The 18,025-nt window shown below is 43.4% G+C and overlaps 1 protein-coding gene across 1 annotated transcript in view; it reads left to right on the top strand.

Moving 5' to 3' along the window:
* The window catches only part of ZNF512 (zinc finger protein 512), an 18,743-nt gene extending 718 nt beyond the window's left edge, over nucleotides 1-18,025 (top strand). The window contains exons 2-14 of the mRNA XM_042840091.1: nucleotides 1,185-1,246; nucleotides 1,623-1,831; nucleotides 4,029-4,118; nucleotides 5,199-5,282; nucleotides 6,509-6,633; nucleotides 7,003-7,089; nucleotides 7,908-8,006; nucleotides 9,498-9,665; nucleotides 11,561-11,752; nucleotides 12,275-12,376; nucleotides 13,273-13,335; nucleotides 13,817-13,915; nucleotides 14,378-18,025. Coding sequence (XP_042696025.1) covers nucleotides 1,185-1,246; nucleotides 1,623-1,831; nucleotides 4,029-4,118; nucleotides 5,199-5,282; nucleotides 6,509-6,633; nucleotides 7,003-7,089; nucleotides 7,908-8,006; nucleotides 9,498-9,665; nucleotides 11,561-11,752; nucleotides 12,275-12,376; nucleotides 13,273-13,335; nucleotides 13,817-13,915; nucleotides 14,378-14,674 — 1,677 coding nt within the window. The 3' untranslated portion in view covers nucleotides 14,675-18,025. The remainder of the gene's footprint in view (nucleotides 1-1,184; nucleotides 1,247-1,622; nucleotides 1,832-4,028; nucleotides 4,119-5,198; nucleotides 5,283-6,508; nucleotides 6,634-7,002; nucleotides 7,090-7,907; nucleotides 8,007-9,497; nucleotides 9,666-11,560; nucleotides 11,753-12,274; nucleotides 12,377-13,272; nucleotides 13,336-13,816; nucleotides 13,916-14,377) is intronic.

Genomic DNA, 18,025 nt, shown 5'->3' with positions numbered 1-18,025 from the left:
TTTGGATTATTTTACAAAGCTTAGTAGTGCTAAAAATAGCCAAACATGTGCTGTGTTTGTCAGTCATGGACGTTCTTCTCATGATGGATCAGGGCAGATGATTACAGCAGACTGTGCTCATTCATTTTATCATTATAACATCACACTTAGATAGCCTGATTTTTTTTCCAGCTGCTGATCACACTGAGGTTCCTCCACCTTTCTGACATAAAGTTTCCCATATACTCTTGTATATGCTACTAGCAGCATGTAAACTCTTATCAAAGTAATGCAAACACAAATCTTCAACTAGAGAAGAAGAGGGAAGAGTAAACTATTGTCTGCTCCTATACATGGTGAAGTTTGAAGTTCTTAGGGTGAAGTTTTTCCTCCAGAGGACGGTGAGGCACTGGCACAGGTTGCCCAAGGAGGCTGTGGATGCCCCATCCCTGGAGACATTCAAGGCCAGGCTGGATGTGGCTCTGGGCAGCCTGGGCTGCTGGTTGGTGACCCTGCACAAAGCAGGGGGTTGGAACTGGATGAGCACTGTGGGCCTTTGCAACCCAGGCCATTCTGTGATTCTATGATACGGTTGTCTACATACCAGGAACAAAGTGCAGCAAATTAGTTGTTTATACTGACTTGCAAATGTCAGTGGTGTCTGTTAGATTGCATGTCTTAGTGGGAACATAAGAAGTAGCAAGTGATAAATGACAAAACAACAAAAAGTTAAAGGAAATAGTTGAGCAACTTGTGGAGAGTGACAAAATAATTGAGATGAAGAATGAAAAAAGAACTCAAAAGAGTATAGAGACAGCATTCTTGGCTTGGAAAATGCAAGAATTATTATGGGAAAAGGCACCATAGAAAAGCCAGTAGATTACAGTCTTACCTGTTGCCATGTGGTAAGGTATGGGCAGAAAGCAGGTACCACTGAATTAAAGACAAACTGCATTATGCCCCAGTGCAAGGAGGATGATTGCATTTCGTATGGGAAGGGGAGGGGCTTGTGGCTATTCTGATTGGAGTTCTACTTTAGCTGGAAGTGAAAGGGTTCCTTGTTACAGAACAGCTTCCTTGTTGCAAAAGATATTTTTTTCCTATTGGAAGAATGGTATGCTCATCCTCAAAGTGCAGATGATTGTGCTTGACTGGAAAGAAGAAGAGAAATTATACTGCTGATGTGAATTGTTCTGCTTTGTTAGGCTACCAGCGCTGCGCATCATGGACAGAAGGGCAAGAGGCCAAAGTCTCTGGAAAACAAAAAGTATGTAATATTTTGTGTAGACTTTGTCTGAGGGCCAAAAAAAAATGGAGATTCCTGTTGAAAAACTGCAGCTGACTTTTATGTAGTAGTCTAAATGTTAAGAGCTGCAGTGATTTTTGTTTGTTTGATGGAATCTCAGGTGAGATCCGCACTGGCCCCTGATGGCTTATAGAGAAGTGTTTATTTTTGCACTGTGATGAACTTGTGATTGCTCCTTTTATTGAAATGCTGAGGTAGGATAAATATCTTTTTACTGATGCTCCCAGGTAGCTTACTAATGTCAAACTCTTACAGATATATTGAATACTAATAATATATTGCTGGCATCTTCCAGTTCATAGAACTCATAGTGAGATTTCAAATTGATGTTTTCCAGGACTAAACAATTTGAGGAGATGGAAACTACTCCCCTAGGGTTGAACAGTAACTATAATGAGACAGCCAGCAACATCTCTTCTGGCTCACAGAAGAGTGCAGTGAATGGAAGAGCAGAGTCCAGAAGCAAGCGGACCATTCGTCGGCCGGCTTACTGGCTGGAAATGAGGGGCATAAAGAACAATGTGAACAAATCTTCGGATGAGAAAGGTATTCATCACACTTGGCTCAATGCAAAACTGTTTTTCCTTTTCTGTTCTCTCATGAGAGATGGAGGGACTGGGTGATTTCTGAAAGACATGGTGCAGTTCAACTGCAGGTTACAAGCTTGATAGTGATGCTGATATGTGAGGATGCTTAAACTTCCTCCACTGCAGAAGTGTAGGTGTAAATTTTCTGGTGTTATGCAGTTCCTTTTAAGTCATCTTCTGTTAATATTAGTGATTCTATGAGTGGTATCAGTTTTATCTGAAGAAGAGGAGCACGTAGGGCATCTGCCAATCATTTCAGCATTACACAGTAATAACTTGAAAAATAGAACCAAGCAATGCTCAAAAGGTACAGAAGCAAATCGGTGTGCAGCATTCTGGTTTAGACATGGCTTTTGTGGTTGTTAGATTTTTGGTGTGGGGGGGATTGAATGTTTTTATAACTTGTTTTCTCTCTACTGTCATTTATGATTTCCTTACTTGGAGTGGATGGGGTCTTATGTTGTTTTAGGGGCATTCAGGACTCCTGGCTTCAGAATCATTTTTCAGACTTTTTGTGTGGCTCTTCTTTCTTTAATGCTTTTTCCTCCTCTCACTAAGTTGGAATTGCAACCTTCCTGTTGCAGGGAGGACCAAATATGAACTTGATAAAGGTGCAGTTGCTGCAGCTTCATGTCCATAAGTCCAACCAGTAGCAAGACTGAGCATATTTTCCATGAGTGCAAAACGTGTATTCAATACATGTATACACAGCCAGCCATACAGATCAACTGCAATGGATGTGCCCAGCACTCACACAGGCAGCACTGATGGCATCCATCCCATTTCCCTCTCTGGCTGATCAGCACAGAGATATGTTAGTGAGAAATAAAAAGGTGTATATACACATATATCAGACATATGTATGTATCTGTGTCTGTACATATGTGTGCAGTGTGAATCCTTCCTGTAGCCGAATTAGGCACTGGCCTCTGGATCCTGGTCTTCCCTATTGCTGGCACAAGGACATACCAGTGCCTTGTGCCTGCAGAGCCACTCCAGGTGCTGCTGTGCACCTCCTTTCAGATGTGCTCAGACTTGCATATTCTCAGGGGAGTTGGCTGGAACTCCCCTCCTCCCTCTGGTTGCCAGTTTCCACTTGTTCTTCTGCCTTACCACACACACATACGTGTACCTGGCTCCCAGTCTTCTTCCTCTTCTCACCCAGTAGTCCAGTTGGCAGTTGCATGCAATCACACTCACAGACTCGTTCCAGGTGGTGGCACCACAGACACACTGGCCACTATGACCTGTATTGCTGAAGTGGCTGGCACTTAAGCCTCCCTGCAGTCATCTATGGACATGGGTCCACAAAATATAGAGTCCTGCACGCAGAGACTACACGCGTTCATTCATAGATATGAGCAAACTTGTGTGCTGACCAACTGCTTGTTCACAAGCAAGTGGCCTTGCCCTCTGTTTTCCCACGTATTCTTCTCCAAACCACCTCATTCCCTCCCTTTCCTTGCCTTTAATGTCTTGTGTAACACTTAAATGGCCTTTGCCTGCATTCCATGTATCCCATAACCCCAGGCATTAACAAGACACCACCAATTCAACACACTTCCCATTCCAAAGCATGCTCCAGGGAGCAATTCCCATTGATTCACCTTGAATCTTGTACCTAAAAGGTGAGGTTGATGGGTATCACAGGAAGAAGGTATCTGTTTCATTGAATGCCTAGTTGGCCTACTTCTCTGCACTCATGGAGGGTCATAAGACACTATTCTGAGTACATAAGGAGGTGTAAATGCTGGCAGCTTTCTGGGTCTTTGATGAGCCTGCAAACAGTGAGGATAGGTAGAGCATTATCCACGTTTTCCCACCTTTCATTGTCTCTCTGTGCTCCTCTTTGTGTGTGCAGGTGAACTTTTTATGGCATAACCTAGCAACTTCTAGCTCTCTTCTAAGCAGTACAGCTTCCCCAAGCCATGCTATTGCACTGCTCTTTCCATGTCTTCTGTACTGGAGGATTGCAGACCATGGAGTTCCTAATGTGAGTGGGTCATAAAGCTGTGTAATTACCTCACTGGTGTCCAGGGCCCTCACAAAAACCACTTTTTTCTTTACAAGTATGAGGAGAAACTGAGGTAGCAAACAGCTGCTGTTCTGCAGGCTGAGTTTAATAAGACTGAAGCATTTCTTTTCTTGCTTGTTAGCCGAAGTGCTTTTGAAAGGCAAGAGGAAATCTGAGCACAGGGAAGGTGAAGATCTTAAAGACACTCCCAAGAAGAAGCAGAAGATTTCTGGTAATATGAAATAACTTTTTATTTCTAGTTACAGGCATACAGGTACTTCAGACTTCCTTTCTGCCCAAATGTTGTCCTCCATGTCTATTTCTGATTCTGTGTGTCTTGTGGGATGCTGCTGAATAGAGTTTGTTTTTGTTTGTTTGTTTGTTTTATGGTGGGTGGGTGATTATTCTCATTTCAGTCTCTCTTGAAGTTGAGCAGAGGGAGGGAAAAAGGAAATAGAGTAAGAACAATCTGGTCAAGTTCATTTTAGTTTCCCAAAACATTCTGAACTAAATAATCAGGCAGATTACTTGTATATGTCTGGAGATTGCTGAGTTGTGTGGTGGAAATGAAGCTGCATCAAAGGAAGGTCATATAGGAGCTAGGAAGAGGTTCTGCACCAAAGGGCAGTGAATGTGGAATGGACCTTGAGCTGCTGGAGTTCAGGTATTTGGACAAGAGTTTCAGGCACAGAACAATCCAGAAATCAAACCTTATATGGAGCCAGGTGAAATCAGTGATCCTGCTGGGTCTCTTCTAACACAAGGTATTCTATGATTCTGTCCTGTGAAGCCTCTTAGCACGTTCCTAGAGAGTGTGAGATCCAATGTGAGATGAAAGCAGATGCTATCCTGAGATGTTTGAGCAGGAGTGTAGACTTTCAGGCATGACATAACTTTTTTCACTCTGCTGCAGGGTCTCTCTCAAAGTACTGTTTCCAGCAAGCAGTTCAGGAAACATGTAAATCAAATGAAGAAATGGGGCTGACTGTTTTGTTGCTAGCAAGTCATTAAATTGCCTTATCTGTACTGTGAACTGATGATGTGTTTTGGTGTAAAGAGTTCCCATCCTGTGAGCTTTGCATACGAGCAGCCATAGATTGTAAATGTGTGGATGACACTAATGCCTGCAGCTGCAAGCAAATGTGGATTTTGAGAAAGAGGAGAGATGATCATCTTTAAGTTCTTTTAAAAAAGTAAAATGGGACGTTTCTGAATGAGTCTTGAGGCAGTAGGCTGACTAGCAGCATCCTAGGCAAGCTCTGCTTTTTGTGTAACGAGGCTCACAGAATTAAGTCTCTTGGTTTTACAACAGGAAAAAAGCGGCAATCAGGAGCGCAGCAAAACTCCAAAACAAAAAGCCACCATGTTCGGAAGGAGCCAGAAACCTATGGCACAGGTAAGGAGGGAGGAGCAGTTGCTCAGAATTGTTCACAGAGCAGGTAAGAGACAGTTGTGATGCTGCGAGTTCGCTCTGAGCAGCAGCTGTCTCTCTGATGTTTCCGTTTTGTCTTTCACTGGTGAGTGGCTGCTGTCTTGTTGGAGCACTGCAGAGCGGCGGTGAAGGGACAGCATGCTCTCTGTGGTTTCATGGGCTTTAACCCTAAAAATAGTGTATAATGGGACAGTGAAGGAGGGATCATTTCAGTTAGGTAAAAGCCTGTTAAAATAGTTTCAGTGTAAAACTCATAGGAACATGTATACTTTTTTACCCAGCAGAATATATTTGGAGGAAAAAACTGTCACACTTGCTGTCACATCTCTTCTGGTTACCTGATAGCCAGAGGCCTAAGCAGTCTGTGCTGGAAAATTAGCCTTGTAGCCTTGATTCAGCATTGGCTTGCTATCTGTAGATCACAGCACTTACTAATTACTCTAGCAAGTGCTGTTTGATTCATTGACTTTTCTGCTGACTACTCAAGGAGGGACAAGCCCTTCCTGTTATGACTGGGCAAAGAGAGAAGCCTATTTTTATAATGAGATATTTTTATGGTAAGGATTAAAGCAGGTGGCTTTTAAGCCACTTTCTTCCCAGAAATCATATCAGTAATTTATAATCCTTGTGGATAGAGCTTCTCCTTTGCATTTCAAAAGTGGCCAGGCACTGAAAACCACGCCTCACAGGATGCTTTTCCCTAGCTGTAGGGTTGAGAGGATTGGTGTAGTGGTGCAGCTCTTTTCACTTTTGGTGCCAAAATCACTGTCTGACATAAGTGAAGCTCTTAAAATTCGTTTGGTAGAATTGAACCATGGACTTTGTCCCAAAAACTGTGCAGTCACATCTGTTACCACTTTTGTTAAGTGTTTTGTTTTTGTGTTTTGCCGAAAGTGCATGCTAAAGTAATTCTGTAATGAAAATGAATGAAGGAAAAATCTGTTGAACAGCTAGAACTCTTCTCACAAAAAGAAAGCAGTGTTGAGTGCTCTTATCAAATCATCTTCCTAGAGGTGTGATGTGTGCCTTGTCTCATGATGCATTTAAAGCCAGTAATGAGCTGAAACTCCTGGAGTAGGACACGAGTTTGGTGGCATGTGATTCATTTCCTCTGGGCATACATTGTGCACATTGATGGGAAAGAAAGATTCTGTATTTCCAGTTTGATTGCAGTTCCTTCCTTTTGACAGGTAGTATAGAAGAGCAGTGGTCTTTGGAAATTCAGGACAAAGGCCGAGTTACTTGTCCTACCTGCCGGGCTGTGGTGAGAAAGACTGTAGAAGGACTGAAGAAACACATGGCAAATTGCAGACAGGTGAGAACAAGGGAGATGTTTTCTGTACTCTCTTCAGCTTACTGATAGATGTCCCTGCACATGAATTTGTGTTGCAGTTAAAACCATTTTTGTGTCATTACCACGTCTCTGGGCAAGAGACTTTTATCTGTAGAGGCTGCAGGTGGTGCTTCCAGCTCAGTCTGTCGCTGGAGTTTTGCTGTAGTGACTGCAAGTGTACCTATTTCATTGCTTCCTAAATTGTACTCTCCATAAAATGTATTTTATTTTTAATGGACAATTACCAGGCCTAAGTACAGCATTCTGCTCTTGTGCTCCTTTCTCCCAGAAACTTTCCCACTGCTTTGGTTGATTTGCAGTTACACACAAGGTGTCCTTATTTATTTGTAGGAAACATTTGCATGTCATCACTGTGGGAAACAGCTGAAGTCTTTAGGAGGGATGAAATACCACGTCATGGCAGACCACAACAGTCAGGTAACACGGTTACTCTACGTCTGAAAGTCTTACAGGGGAGATGGTCTTTTAATCCTTCCCTGATACACACAGAAAGAGAATACTGTGGTTTCTATCAAGCGTAGCTTCTCAAATCTCATTTCATCTGTATACTCGTGATTTTAAGGATGCAGATCTGGAAAACAGTAGTAAGTTAGCAGAGATGGTAGGGATGCTGCTTCTTTAAAACAGCAGATGAATTTTATGCTTCGTTGTTCCTTAGACTGCATTTTTCAGTCCTTTGGTTGAAAGTAGCTGTTTTTCTATATTCATGGCAGATTTTAGTTCTTTACAAGTTGAAAGGTTAAAAAAAAAAAAAAAAAAAAAAAAAAAAAAAAAAAGGAAAAAGCCATTTAAAAGCAGACACAAATGCTGCAGTCTGTTTGTCCTCTTTGCTATTGCTGTAGAGAAGGTAATGTCTGCTGGTGTCATTGTGAAGCATTAGAACTTTTTTTCTTTGAGAAGTTTGGATAGTATTTGGAAAAATACATCACAGTTGTGATTCAACAGTAAATGTTCAAGATGTAGGGTAAAGGTGAGTTAGTGCTTTCCACAGGCAGGAGGGCAGCAAAGAAAAACACACCCACATCCATCCCAGCAGCTATAGTTTGAAACTACATGCTGTCAAGTCCTTGTTCAATCACAGCTACCTGCAAAGTGGTTTTCAGGCAGTTCACTCCCTTTAAAGGCAGTTCAGTTTTTCTGGGATATAGACAGGGTCACTGTATTAAATCCATCTCTGTAAAATCACAGTGCTGAGCATCCTGCATTTTTCTTTCATCCTTCTGCTCTTTTTTTAGCCAGTTGTGAAGGAAGGAGGAGAATTGGACGAGCAGCTTGAGAGGGACCGCCTGCGGAAGGTTCTGAAGCGTATGGGAAAGCTGAAGTGTACAAGGCAGGTGAGCTGCATTGTCTTAATCATTCTAAGTTGAACAGCAGCAGATGCATGAACACGTAACACTGTGAAAGTTCTGCTGGATGTGCTTTCAGTGCTGATAAAAGATGACTGTTTCTGTATCCTAGCTATGCTTTAAAGACAGGATAGTCTCTTGAGAGGCTTGGAAGGAATGCTGTGTTACCAGGAAATCAGTAGGAGGCATGGAGAATTTTCTCTAAACAATTAAGAAGCACTGAGCTTAGGGAACAAATTTTAAAATAACTGATGCTTGATGAGAACCTCTGAACTGAATAAACAGGAGGCCAATGAATGCTAGTTGAATTAATTGGAAGCATTAGGGCTTTGCTTACTTAGGTGACTTAGGTGACTCACTTAGGTGACATTCTCTTGCCTGTACCAGAAAACTGATCAGCTTTGCTTACTGTCTGATCCCCATTTGCACTCTGAAAGACTGATTAGGCTGATTATGAAAATAGAGGCTTTATTTTTGATTTCCTAATTTTTTTCAAATGGCTTCTTTAGACTGATTGTGTAAACACAGATTGAGCAAAGCTATGACTGAGCTTCAGAAGAGCAAGCTTCTGCCTTTTTAGGAAATAACCAGACAAGCTGTTCATGCCTCATCCCTGGAGGTGTCCAAGGCCAGGTTGGATGAGGCCCTGGGCAGCCTGATTTGGTGGGTGGCAACCAGCACATGGCAGGGGGTTTAGAACTGAATGGGCTTATGGATCCCTTCCAACCCAAGCCATTCTGTGGTAAGTGCTTTCAGTTGGGGATGTCAGGGAGGAGGAAGTTAAAGGATGGCAACTTACCTTGCAACAGTATTGCAGACTGTTGATAAAATAATGCAGTTGTTAAGGTTGGAAGGGTTCTCCTGAGATCATCTGGTCCAAGCCTTGGGCTTCAGAAAGGTCATTTAGAGGTCCTTGAGTATTTGGTGTTGATGTCTTCAAGGGGGGATTAGAAGGATATTGATTTCTTTCCTGTGTGCACCAAAAGTATTGCATTAATGTGTACTTCTTTCCTTCCTTAGTTGTTTGTAATAGCTGTAAAGATGTGAGTGATGTCTGCACGAACTGTTGGAGTTTGTTGCCTTCCTCTGCAGTTTGAGATGTGATCTGTATTCTAGGAACTCCTGAAAGCTTTATTTAGGATTTCCATAATGCTGCCTTCTAGACATTTCAACCACCCAACCAAGTGTTGGCTCTTTCTCTGCCCACATCCTCCATTTGTATCTCAAAATCTTGGTTTTGTGCATCCTTCTTCAGTGTCTTCTTTCTTTACTCCTTATATTGAAATTTTCTGTTCCACACTTCCCACAGAGAAGTTCTTAGAAGCAATTTCTCCCAATTGCAGTCAGCTCTTTATGCCAGATTTTGTCTAGTTAGAGATTAAAGATCACTGTCTGGTTGTCAGGAAAGCTGGTATCAGCAGTGCTCTTATAATCACTTGGAGAGCATTTGATCCATGTGTTTTTCTTCCACCTTGACAGGGCTGCACAGGCAGCTTCACTAGCATAATGGGATACCTGTATCACATTAAAAAATGTGGGAAGACTGCTTCTGAGCTGGAGAAAATGGCAATGAAGTGCCATCATTGTGAAAAAGCATACAGATCAAAGGCAGGACTTGTATACCACCTCCGAGCTAAGCATGGGCCGGTAAGTGCTGATTGCTGTAGTTATCAGAACAGGGATGTGATGTTTCAGGCCAGCATGTCCAGAGAAGGGCCATAAAAATGACCCAGGGGATGGAACACCTCTCCTATGAAGACAAGCTGAGAGAGCTGCACTGTGCAGCATGGAGAAGAGGCTGTGAGGTGACCTGAGAGCAGCCTGTCAGTGTGTAAAGGGGAGCTATGGGAAAGAAGGGACAGACTCTTTAGCAGGGGCTGGGGTGACAGAACAAGGGGAAATGTATTCAAGCTTAAAAAGGGTAGATTTAGGTTGGATATAAGGAAAAAGTCTTTTACAGTGAGGGTGGTAAGGCACTGGAGCAGGTGCCCAGAGATGTAGTGAATGCCCCGTCCTTGGAGACTTTCAAGGTCAGGCTGGATGTGGCTCTGAGCACCCAATCAAGGGTAGGTGCCCCTGTTGCAGGAGGAGTTGGATTAGATGACCTTTGAAGGTCCCTTGCTACTCAAACAGTTCTATGAAAGCAATAGTTGTGTAGAGAAGTAATACCAAATACAGAATTCATTCACTACTTCCCATCAGTAGGCAGGTGTTTAGCCCTTTCCAGGAAAGCAGAGCTTCATCGTTTGTAGCAATTACTTGAGAAGACAAATGCCACTGCTCTTAACAATCACCCCTTCTTCCCCTCTTTAATTGCTGAGCATGATGTCATGCAGTACAGAACATCACTTTGGTCAGTTGGGGTCAGCTGCCCTGGCTGTGTTCCCTCCAGCTTCCTGTGCACCCCCAGCCTACTCACTGCTGGGTTAGCATGAGAAACAGAAAAGGCCTTGCTGCTCTATAAGCACTGTTCAGCAACAGCCAAAACAGTGGTGTCTTATCAGAACTGCTGTTCTGATAGACAGAGTACCCTACAAGCTGCTGTGAAGAAAATTAAGTCTGTCCCAGCCAAAAATGATACACATGTAACCTTGTGGAGCTTCCTGTTGTGTTGTTGTTTGCTGTTAGAAGAGTCATCACTGCAACAAGGGTGGCCAACAGGGACAGGGAGGTGATTGTCCCCATCTACTCTGCTCTTGTGAGGCCCCATCTGGAGTACTGCGTCCAGGTCTGGAGCTCCAGTACAAGAAAGACAGGGAGCTGTTGGAGAGGGTCCAGAGGAGCCACAAAGATGATCGGGGGACTGGAGCACCTCCCCTGCAAAGACAGGCTGAGGGAGCTGGGCTTGTTCAGCCTGGAGAAAAGAAGGCTGCAGGGTGACCTCATTGCAACCTTTCAGTACCTAAAGGGAGCCTACAAACAGGAGGGGAATCAACTCTTTGCAAGGGCAGATAACAGCAGGACAAGGGGAAATGGTTTGAAGTTGAGGGAGGGAAGATTTAGGTTGGATGTCAGGGGAAGTTCTTTACAGAGAGTGGTGAGGTGCTGGAACAGCTGCCCAGAGAGGCTGTGGATGCTCCGTCCATCCCTGGAGGTGTTCAAGGCCAGGTTGGATGGGGCCCTGGGCAGCCTGGGCTGCTATGAAATGGGGAGGTTGGTGGCCCTGCCTGTGGCAGGGGGTTGGAGCTTCATCATCCTTGAGGTCCCTTCCAACCCTGGCCATTCTGTGATTCTGTGAACAGAACAAGCAACACTATTCTTGTTGTCCATGTGGCTTTTACAGAGAAAGGTGTGGTATCCTTTCAAGATAGTGGCTGTGTGAAACCCTCTGCATGAGCCCGCTGTGTCAGTGGGTACATCTGGGGATTTGTCTTGGTAGCTAGTGGGATGCATTTCTGTCGGTGAACCACAGCTGCTGCAGCATTTCTGTGAGGGATTTGGCTGAGCATTTATTCACAGTATTTAGTGTAGCTGAACTAGGAATTGTTGAGGAGGCTTTGTTTTTTTCCCTTCTTTATTTTTTTTCTTAACCTTCATTGTAGGTTACCTTTCTCCATGAAGAAAGAACAGAGAGCCTGAAAGATGCAAAACGGGAACAAAGTAGTACAGGTAGAGTTCAAAGGAGATCTGCAAAGGTGGCAATCTACTATCTCCATGAGCTGGCTGGAGAAGAGCTGGCCAAAGAGTGGCCCAAGAGAAGAGTGCCACAGGACTTGATTCCAGATGATAGGAAGGTACAAGACCTTAAAAATGCTATACAGTGTTTGAATCTTTCTCCCTATCAAATGAGTCTGGTAGTGCTATCTTCCTAGTGCTGCCAGTATTTACTGGCCCTTGGAATTTAATACTGAGGAAATGATATCTTGTGGAAGAGATGAAGTTTTTCACTCTCTCTGATCGTAGATTAAGCTATGACTACATTAGCAGTTACTGTGGTGTAAGTATTTTATTCAGGCAGGCTGTAATGGCTTTACAGCTACAACAGCAACAGTACTTTAATTTCCAGTAGTCTCAAGTACGAAAGCAGTTTTAGGCAGCATGTTGATCTCAAGTTAGAATTCTAGTATTTAAGGGGGTTTCCAGATTCAGTTGTGTTTGTAGATGGGTGGGAGAAGGTTGTTTATGGAGAGTTTGGCTATTAGAAGTGCTGTTTCACTTTCTACCATGTCACAAAAACAGGGAGAGGAAAGGGATGTGTTTCTCACATTGTGCAGCTAGCTTTGCTTTCAACTTTCAATTCCACCTCTTTATCTCAGCTGAAATACACCCGTCCTGGACTGCCCACATTTAGTCAAGATGTGCTGTGCAAATGGAAAACAGAAATAAAGATGTACCGAAGAGTCCACTGTCCAAATCAGGTAATTCTTTCTGAAGACTCAAAGGGGGCTGATTTCAGGTCTGTATGAGCCAACAGCTTTCCACAGCCTTGAAACTGCAGTTTCTGTCTCTGCAGGAGAGAAATTCTGCTCCATTTCTGTATGGTGGTTCATTGTAGCTGAGACCCTGTTTGATCCCTCTGGGGATGTTTGTCCTCTGAAAGCTATTAGCTCTGAAGAATTAGACAGCTTTCAGGCCCCACTGGAGGAAACTGTCATATTGATGCATATGATGTGGAGTGCCAAGGATTTGGATACAGAGACAAAGACTTCCCCCTCCCTGTCCCACTCACAGCGCTCTCCTCAGTTTTCAGGCTCATGTCATTACCAGCTATAAGAATCACAGTATGATGTCTTATGTTCATTTACCCCCAGAAAGCAGATGTGCTACTTCACCAAGCAGTAACCCAGAAGCATGCCTTGCACTTAACCTCCTGTTTCAGGTTCTGAGCTGTCAGCTGAGAATAATCTAGTATCCTGAGACCAACGCCTGCAGCTCCACATGGGGTAGGCCTTAAAGCTGCCTTTTAACTGGGACCATGATGTTACATGCAGCAGTTCAGCTTTGTGCCACTAGATACAAGGTCAGGGCAGGAGAGATTGTAGTGTTGCCCTCTTGTGACATGTGCTTCATTCAAAACAAATCTATGATCTTACTCAGGCTCTTGATAGAGGGTGATTGTAACTCACTGAAATCTTAAGTCCCCTGTGAAGGTCTTTACAACAAGCTTTCTGGCTCTCTACGACTTGATATCTCCCTTCCTCTTCCTGTCTTATACCTTTGAGTATTGTGTTCCAAATAATAAGACTCTCTTACCTGGGAAGAAGTGATTTCTAAGGGACTTTTTGCTGACACAGACATTTTTTTGCCATTTCAGGGTTGTGAATCTGCATATGGCACTCTCTCAGGACTCAAATCTCACCTCGGCACATGTACCCTGGTTGGTAGCATTCCTTGTACTCACTGTCTTTCATACCAATATCCTGCCTGTCCATCTGGTTTATCTTTGTTCAACTCACTGTCCTGCCATCTCCTAATCAGAATTTCTCACAATTTGAGTGCTTGTCTATGTGCCACTGGGGTTGCCATTGTAAACACTGTTTGAAGGAAGGAGGGAGCATCTTAATGGTATGCATTTTAGTGAAACTGCAGTCCTACCTTTAGACCCCAAAATGCAAGAGCATTTTTTTACAGGTACAGCACTAGAGATCTTCCTGAATCTCACAGGGTTGTTCTATGCTTTATGGATGTAGCTGGTCTATCATGTCAGTGTTCCTGTACGGATAAAGCATTGTCTGGTATGAATAAGAGATTCTATTTCTTACTGCTAGGTTACATCTGTACAAGACAGAAGTGCATTATATGGGTGTATCAGCCTTCTAGGGAGCAATTGGTGATATATTTCTTTGTTTTGGTGCCAGGGAGATTTTGTGGCTGGCAAATATAAGTGTCTCCTGTGTGAGAAAGAATTCATTTCAGAGAGTGGAGTCAAGTATCATATCAACTCTGCACATGCTGAGGTAAGGCAAGCAGAATTGAAGTCCTCAAGCCTTAGTTTGTGGGGAAGGGTCTTGGGAAGACAATGCCTAACTGCCTAACCTATTTTACTCTTTCCTTGCTTGCTGCTGGCAGTGGAGCCTTGAGCTCAAGTGGCATTTGGTCACTTAAACATTCTTATGTGTTGGTCTGGGGAACAAATGTTGTGTCATGTCACAGGTCTTGTCTTGGGTGGTTGCTGTTCAGTTTAGTTTTTCACCATTTTCTCTGCCTTTAGGCAGCCAATTGCTAAATCAGATCTGACTGTTCTGAGATAGAGACACCTGATGAGGAGCTTCAGAGAGCAGAGCTTTGTTAGTTGCTTTTCTAGATCTCATGTTTCAGCAAACATTTGTCCCATGGATTCAACTTTCATTGTAAGTCCTGCTGACCTTTGTGTGGTGTTCCCACCACCAGTACCAACCTGTTGCCTTCTAACCCTCCAGGACTGGTTTGATATGAACACAAATACCACCAAAAGCTTTGAGAAACTAATGAAAATCCGCCAAAGAGAAGAGCAGAGGAAGCAACGGAAGAAACATCCTTTGACCCAAGGCAAAAAGAAGAGAACTGGGTCCTTGGCTACTAAGAAGCTCCCCAGTGCCAGAGCTGAGAAAATGAGAAGTAAGAGAGGCCGTCCAAAGCAAGTGCGCAATGAGAGCGAGAGAAGTGAGGAAATGGAGCCTCAAGTTGCACAGAGAGACAAATTTCCAAAATCCAGCCACAAGCGAGGCCGGAAATAAACCCTAGGAGAAGGGAAGAATTAATCCTAAATCTTTTCAGTTACAAGCTCTGTTTCTTTCAGTCTCGTAACCCACAGCCTCATAACCCACAGGATTAACACAAGCAACTGAATGCCTTTGGGACTGTGACTTCATTCCCTCTGTGATGCGTGTTTTGGAACTGTTGCATCTGGTCAGTTGTGAGAAACTGTGAGCCAAAGCTGTGGTACAGAGACAGTCTGTCCCGGTTTAGGGGAGACAAGGGGATTAGCAGTGTACCCACTGTGGTTTTTGCTCTGGTTGCAGTCTCAGTTTGAGTCACATTAGTTGCTTGTTTAGGACTTCCAGCACAGTAGCTCGTTTTGTCATCTTCCTCTGATGATGGGTGAGATCAGGGTTCTTTTTAAGCAGTTCTCTCTGTAAGGAGCTGGCTAGCACAGTGTTTAGATCACTTTAAGATGCTTATTGCACAGTATGCACACAAATTAAGCAGTGCTGTGCAAAATGGAAAGGCTTTAGCTTGCCTGGTTTATTCTTTAACAACTGGGCATTGAATGGATGAAGAAGCTCTTCCCATTCTGTGAGGAATAAATATTTGCTGGCCTTTTGGAGACCCTCAGTGACAACATAATAAAGATGGCCTGCGTAGGCCCTCTGAAGACAGCTTGTTTCAGACTCAACTGGGAAACAAACTTGCTTCAAGAATGGTACATATCTACAATTGCAGCACTGGTAATGCTGCAGCCTGGAACCCCTTGAGCTGCCTTGCCCCAGTGCACTGTGCTTTGTCATGCTCACATAGTGTCCTCTTCTCTGCGAGTGAGTACTGTAGATTCTTTCTTTGTTATACTACATATTTCTTTTCAATACTACCACTGTTATGTGGATATTTTAGCAGTGGCTTCCCTGCGTGGGAAAGAATAAAAGAAGGGGGTTAATTTTCTTTTTTTAATTTTTAAGTCACGTGTTGGTATGAATTCTGGGGCATAGGGAATATCTTCTTGTGCTCCAGAAATGCACCAGGTATTACAGAAACTAGCACGAAGCAGCAGCACGGGCAGGGCTACTCTGTCTGTCAGAGAATGTATTCTCTCCGTTATCCAAAGACCCAGTATCCCAGCAAGTTGCAGAACTTGACCTTTTTCTTGCAGGTTTGCCAGCAGGAGAATAGACAGGTGGCTCCATGCTGTTTCCCTGTGAATTTTCCTAGGCTAACAAAACAGGCAGCTGGTGCTTAAGTTCACAGGGAAGCCATTGCAGTGCTTGGTGGACAGGCAGATTGACACATGCGTGTTACTACCAGAAGTATATTGGCCCTGGTACTGGGAAGCACTGCCAGGCTGTCCTTGAGAGCTGCCTCTGCACTAAGCAAAGCAGTAAGTAGTGAGACAGCACACAGTGCTCCATTGTGATTGGTGTAGTGGTTACACTGCTGTGTGTGTTTTTTTTAACCCAGTTGTCACTCTGGTTGCAGTACTGCACCAAAAGTATGAACGTGTGGAACTTCTTGCAGGGTGTGCAAGGCTTGCAGCCAGAGGGGCAAAATAAAAATGTCACCAGTGTGAGAACGTGGTCTCTTGTCCGTTTGGTGTGTGGTGTTCTTGGCACCATCCCTACCTGCACAACACACCCCAGCCTGCTCACTTGGTTGTCATGCATGCTTACTGATGCTATTTGTTTTTCCACCCCATTCCTCTTCAGTGCTGCCCTCTGCACAACTGTGTTTTCACCAAGTTTACTGCCTTACTGATGGGCAACAACATAAGCCCCTGCATTAAAGGAGGCTTTCCTTAGTGGGTTTTGGTCTATAGTCCTGTTTGCTGTCACTTTTAAGCCATTAATCAGCCTTGCTTTCTAGCTATGGGTACTTCTTTGTGACCATCTGATTCTGTATTTACATCAAGATTGTATTCCCCCCACACTACGTGATGTGTGGAGAAAAACATCATTATCCAATAGTCCGTCCATGACCTGTTCATTCTCAGCTCTGTGTTAGGGCAGCTCATCTGCTGTCTTGGCTCAAGCTGATGAGTTGGTGGCACTGTTTCTGAGGAGTGTAATCTGTTTAGGGGCACCTGCTTCCTCCTGTAGGTGAACTAAGGCAGGCTACCCAGCATGCATGCAGCATACTGCTTGGAGGCATGGGAAAATCCCAAGGAAGGGACTGGAAGTGGGGAATTCACATTTGTCATGTGGATCTAGGCTTAATAACATACAAAAGTTGTACTACAGCCTACCATGCTAAAATGTACTGTTTAAGCACTCGTGGGTCTGCAGTTCAGTCCTTTGTCAACGGTTCAGTTAGCCCAGCCCTCTGCAATTGCAGCTCAATAACACTACCCCAGCATATTTGCCCTGGCAGTTACAAATAGAATTTGAGCATGCATATATTTAGAAAGAGGTCAGTTTCAATGTGAACCAAGTGACAGAAGAGAGCAGCTGGTCACCAAGTAGTTGTTCCTGTGATTCATTACTCCAAAAGCAATGTGCCTTACTTCTCATTGGGATTGTTTTCAGTTTCAGCTTCTGCATCTCTTGTTGCTCGATCCTAGTAAATCAGATAGCCTTTACAGTATGGGAAGGTTCTTCCTGCGTGTTTTCGATCAGAAATAACTCCATGTAATTTTCTGTATAAGCTAAAGAGGTTTTCTAGTCTCATTCAAAACAGTTTTCTTTTGTTGTTGTTGTTCTGATTGTTGCTGATGTTTTATGTATTTAGCAGTGCAGAGACAAGAAACAGAAACCAAATGAAGTATTCTGTAATAGTCTTTCTAACGTAGAATGCGATGATGATATTGCTCTGCTCTTAGCTACCTTTCTTTCACCCCCACAACTGTTTCATTATGCTGTTTATGTTCACTTTGCAACCTGCTCTATTAAATATCATTTTCAGTTCTGGAATTTGGTTGGAGGGCCTATTTCCTTTGTTTCTAGGAGTAGACATTTGCAAGGTTTCAATCCAGGCAGCACACTGTCCACTGCTCTGCCTCTGTACGACACTGCAATACATTTCACTGCATAGCAGAGCCCGTAATTCAGCGTGGTTTTTGCTTGAGCCACCCTTTGAGGTGACTCTGTTGTATAATTTCTCATTGCTTTCATTTTCCATCAGCTTTTTTACCCTGCAGATTTGCATTGTAATTGTTTTATATTTTCATTAGTATTGTTGTTTAAAAGTACATCAGACAGCTGCAGACTCTGGCAAACTCTGGAACAAATCCTTATTTACAATATTTAGTAACTAGCATTTAAGATACTGCACACATGCTTGTATGACATATGGGCAAGAACAATGCCTTACAGAAACTGACCGTGTCAATAGTTACTTTCACCAACCCAGACTTGTAATTTAATTAAAAATGTTTACAGAAA

This window comes from Centrocercus urophasianus, unplaced genomic scaffold (assembly GCF_019232065.1).
Source record: "Centrocercus urophasianus isolate 14NV4802_14NV808 unplaced genomic scaffold, USGS_Curo_1.0 seq_10, whole genome shotgun sequence".
In the NCBI taxonomy this organism is placed as follows: domain Eukaryota; kingdom Metazoa; phylum Chordata; class Aves; order Galliformes; family Phasianidae; genus Centrocercus; species Centrocercus urophasianus.
This window is presented reverse-complemented; position numbering and strand designations above follow the sequence as displayed.